The sequence below is a fragment of the Chondrus crispus genome, genomic scaffold (genome assembly GCF_000350225.1).
Source record: "Chondrus crispus Stackhouse genomic scaffold, scaffold_359, whole genome shotgun sequence".
In the NCBI taxonomy this organism is placed as follows: Eukaryota; Rhodophyta; class Florideophyceae; order Gigartinales; family Gigartinaceae; genus Chondrus; species Chondrus crispus.
The window spans coordinates 4,978-9,352 of NW_005179254.1; the positions used below are offsets into that span (position 1 = coordinate 4,978).

The 4,375-nt window shown below is 48.4% G+C and overlaps 3 protein-coding genes; 2 read left to right on the forward strand and 1 right to left on the reverse strand.

Moving 5' to 3' along the window:
* Positions 1-1,230: 1,230 nt before the first annotated feature.
* CHC_T00000545001 (hypothetical protein) lies at positions 1,231-1,371 on the forward strand. The gene has a single exon (XM_005718027.1). It carries the CDS (start codon positions 1,231-1,233, stop codon positions 1,369-1,371), a length of 141 nt encoding a protein of 46 aa, XP_005718084.1.
* A 366-nt stretch (positions 1,372-1,737) lies between these two features.
* CHC_T00000546001 (hypothetical protein) lies at positions 1,738-3,482 on the forward strand. XM_005718028.1 is given in 2 exon segments: positions 1,738-3,159; positions 3,160-3,482. 1 exon segment carries the CDS (start codon positions 1,738-1,740, stop codon positions 3,157-3,159), a length of 1,422 nt encoding a protein of 473 aa, XP_005718085.1. The 3' UTR covers positions 3,160-3,482.
* Positions 3,483-3,517: 35 nt separating this feature from the next.
* Positions 3,518-4,375, reverse strand: CHC_T00000547001 (hypothetical protein). Its single transcript, XM_005718029.1, has one exon. It carries the CDS (start codon positions 4,373-4,375, stop codon positions 3,518-3,520), a length of 858 nt encoding a protein of 285 aa, XP_005718086.1.

Below are 4,375 nucleotides of genomic sequence, written 5' to 3' on the forward strand. Positions count from 1 at the left end.
AACATTACAGAAGAAGAAGCACTTGACCTTCGCAAGCCGCTCTACGGGAACGGGGACAGTGGTGATTATTGGGGTGTCACTTTTGATCGCCATGCCAAGCAAGACTTGCACATGACCCCTACTGCTGGAGACCCTTCTCTGTACATCATTGTACCTGGTGGGTCCAAAAGGAAAACTGAGGAGGACGATGAACCTGAAGGCTGTATGGGGAATTATTTCGATGACGGACTTCTCGCTGGTAATGAAGCCTTCCAAAAAATGACAAATGCAACCCTACTGAAGTTTGAGTCCCGCGAACGAGTTTGGGATAACTTTGAGTTCTTTGGCTGTGAACTCAAAACAATTTCTCTCGGAGAATTTATGATTAGTCAACGTGACTACATTTCCGAAATAGGCATATTACCAAACGATGCGGATTTTGAACTCTACCGGAGCCGTCGGGCAGAGGGGGCATGGGCAACCCACACGCGCCCAGATATATGTTGCTTAGCTAATCGCGCGGCCCAAGTTACAAAAGAAGAAGGAGGAACTGTCGGTTTGATGCACATCAAACATCTCAACAGTGCCATAAAACGTATGAAAGCTACGCCTGAGTTAGGCTTGAGGTACAACATACTTCAGGAAGACACCTTAAGCCTTCAGGTGTACACGGACGCATCTTTTGGAAGCAATGAAGACTTCTCATCCCAGATCGGCTTCGTTGTGCTTATATGTGATGCTTCAAATCGTTGTCACGTCTTGGAATTTGCGAGTAAGAAGTCAAAACGTATTGTTCGTTCAATATTGGGTGGGGAGGTATACGCCTTTACGGAAGGATTTGATTGCGCATACATGCTTAAGCATGATTTGGAGGGTCTTTATCGCAAGAAGATACCAATTCAGATGCGTACCGACTCGAAGCAGATGTTCGATGTGATTACCAAAGCTTCTTCGACATCTGAACGTCGACTTATGATAGACATTTCTGCAGCTCGGCAGGCGTACAACGAGAACGAAATATCGAATGTGGGACTTGTGCGGTCCGAGCCCAATATTGCAGACGGTTTAACCAAGCCCAAGTTTTGCAAGTCCCTTGACGAGTTGATGCGTACTGGTGTAGATTTGAATCCTGTTGAACAATGGATTATTCGCTCTCCAAATGGCTCGTCTTTTTAAGTGGTGGGAGTGTGAGTGTGAGTATTGTCCTATGAAACGAATGGCATGGGACCGGGTGTATTCTTCTTCGTAATGATGACTTGCTATGTAGGACTGAACTTTCACTTCCTATTGGTGATTTACTATTGTTTGTATGAGAGTATAACGATCTTTTATGGTCGTATTGTAGTTCCTCGCAATTTGGTTTATGTGAGCGAACTGGGTTGGGTAGTATAAAAGGGTAGGCTTCTGACTCGACTAGCGAGAAGAATGAAGAGCCCAGCGAAAAAGGCAGATACACACAACACATCAAGGTCAGAAGCTTCCGTTCGTCGGAAGACCTGGATGAGTAAAACACCGTTCGTCGGTGTCACCGTTTTTTTCCAATTACTGTATTTTCCAGCCTGATTTTTCAGTATTTCTACAAGTACAGCAACAGATCAAAAGACTCCCTTTTTACAGTTCCCATGGGTACAGTACGGTACAGATCGGTGTGCTTGATTGCGCATTAGTCATTTTTGAGGTGGACACAACATTGTTTTTGGATAACGCGACCGCCTCACCACTCCCAAGGTTACGTAGTAGGAAAAGGGGTTTAGTTGCATGTCGACAAGAGCGGTCTGCTTCGGTCTGACTACGTTGACAAATATTCGCGGGATTAGATATTCTTCATTTCGAGTTGACCCCCCGTTCACATCGAATAGACGTCCTCGCAGCCTCGTTTTCGGAAACTTTACCACCATTCTGCATTTGACAAGGAATCGCGCCATATCTACAATACCTTATCCGCACCAAACATCGAAAAGGACCACATCGGCCAAGACCACGCCCAACATGGCTCGGAAAGGAACCAAGGATGATGACATCGAGGCCGCAGATGTGCATGCAATGTTGAAAAAGGGCAGTCTGATCATGAAAAGGCTCGAGGAAGTGTATCCACAAGCTCCCGAAGGATTCTTGGATCACTCGGATCCCTTTACCTTGCTGGTAGCTGTCGTCCTATCGGCCCAGTCACTGGACATCAAAGTGAATGAAATAACCCCCGAACTGTTTCGAGTCGGGGGCACGCCCGAGGACATGCGCGAGCTTGGCGAGAACAACATCCGTGAAATCATTAAGCAAATTGGCCTGGCCCCGCAGAAGGCAAAGAATCTTGCAAAGCTCTCAGCAGACATTGTCGACAAGTTTCAAGGCAAAGTCCCAGACAATTTTGACGATCTAGAGAGTCTTGCTGGAGTAGGACACAAGACTGCGAGTGTTATCATGATGCAAGCTTTTCAAAAACCAGCATTTCCGGTGGACACTCACATCCATAGATTGGCATGCCGATGGGGGTGCGGCGATGCCAAATCTGTCATGAAAACGGAAGAGTCGTTGAAGAAATGGTTTCCAGATCCGGAGACGTGGGGTCAACTACACACTCGCATAATCCTGTTTGGAAGAGAGTACTGCCCAGCTCGAAACCATAACATGGAAGACTGTCCCATTTGCTCTTTTGCCGCCACGGATGAGGCTTGGAACAATAATCGCTTGTTTCCTAAGAAATTCACTGCCCCAACTTCACACAAAAATCGATATTCAATTCGGGATTTACCTCCTCCAGAGAAGGGGGATCAAGTGTTATATACTCCGCCGTCCAAAACGAAGACCACTCGCAAAACAAACCGTAACACTGTTGCCCGTGCTGCTACCAAGATTGTAGAGCAAGTCCAAGTTAGAAAGTCTGGCCGTCGGAAGACGCCCGTATCGTACGTTGAAACGGAAAAGGATGCAACTAAGGGGCCACAAACGCCAGGCAATGAGAAGAAAACATCTGGACAACGCGGAAAAGGAAAAAGGAAGAAAGCCGCTGAGATGGTTGAAGAGCAGGATGCTACAGCAGCGGAAAATGCCAAGCCGGCAAAGCGATCGAAACGTCACCCGGGCGGCAGCAAGTCGACATACAAAAATGATTTGAGTTTAGACCTCACGCAGCACAAGCGCAGGAAGAGTTCAAGGATTCAGCAGAAGAACGAGAATGAGTAAAACGTTCGAGGAAGGTAGGAAAGACTGAGAGTTGTGATAGTGGCGGATCTTGCTGAAGCAGAACGCAGCTGCAAATTTGTGGTAGCATTTGGTAGCCTCTTTTTCGCTCCAAGGCATGGCCCAAGGCATGGCGGTAACTCGGTTTTATTTATTCTTACACCATGCGCGCACAACACCACGTCAGGCAAAGCAAGCACACCCACGACAAAAATCAGTTCGCAGAGAGGAAGCTAGAAATCGGAAACAACTTCCTTCCATCTCGGTTCGGAGTGCTGACTACATGTCCTGCTTAATACTTAAAAATTGCGAGGATTACATGTACTTAATGACTACCATTTTTCTATTCTCATGACTTCCGTCATCCATAGGTTGTCGATGCCTGTTGCTGAATACTTTCAAGATTCCTGAGCCAATAATCCCTACGCATGGTGTGATTTGCTGCAATGAGATACCTTCTCTTGGTGGTCTTGAGAACAAACTCGCAGCGATAATCCTTGTCCTTTGTTGTGGAATTCTTCCCTAGCCTCACATGGCTGTCCACCAACACGATCATCATGGAATGATGCAGTGCCACGTTGCCTTTAGCATCATACTTGAATAGAAACAAGACCGGTCCGAAATACGCATGGTCAACAATGCTTCCGTACCTCTTCTTCCACCCCATCATCGGCACGCGACTCTTCAACCACAATTCGCCCTGGCAGCGACTGAGTTCATCCGCAACCGTGCCGCGGTTCTCCGCGCTGGAATAGGAATCGATCGTTCCAGGCTTCATGCTATTGGTCTTGATCTGGTCGACAAGCTGGCGATGCACGCGAATAGTGCATCGCTGCAGGTCCAACCTCGCAGCTGCAGCACCTGGCCCCATAGTGAGTCTATCCGGGACGTCAAAGCCTGCGTCGTCGTCCTCATCGTCGCCCCCGCGCGCGACCGGGGCCTTTGCAACGCTAGCAAAGTCGAGCTTCTTGTCCCAGGGCTTGTCAACGTGTGGGTCCTGCGGATGGCCTTGGACGGACTCGTCAAAGGTATCATCAGGGGCCTTGCCGACGGTGGAAAAGCTGGCTCGTGCAAACTGGGCGGGGACCTGGGAGCGATAAACAGAGTCGCGTAGTGTGCGCCTGTTGGGGACGTTGGTGATGTCGGACAGGTCTGCTGTGTCAGCGTAGTCCATGGTGAAGGAGGGGAACTTGGGGTCGATGGGGATCTCGTCGGACAT

Coding starts and splice junctions, on each gene's coding strand:
- CHC_T00000545001 (XM_005718027.1), top strand. CDS start 1,231: ATGACTTGCTATGTAGGACTGAACTTTCACTTCCTATTGGTGATTTAC.
- CHC_T00000546001 (XM_005718028.1), top strand. CDS start 1,738: ATGTCGACAAGAGCGGTCTGCTTCGGTCTGACTACGTTGACAAATATT.
- CHC_T00000547001 (XM_005718029.1), bottom strand. CDS start 4,375: ATGTCCGACGAGATCCCCATCGACCCCAAGTTCCCCTCCTTCACCATG.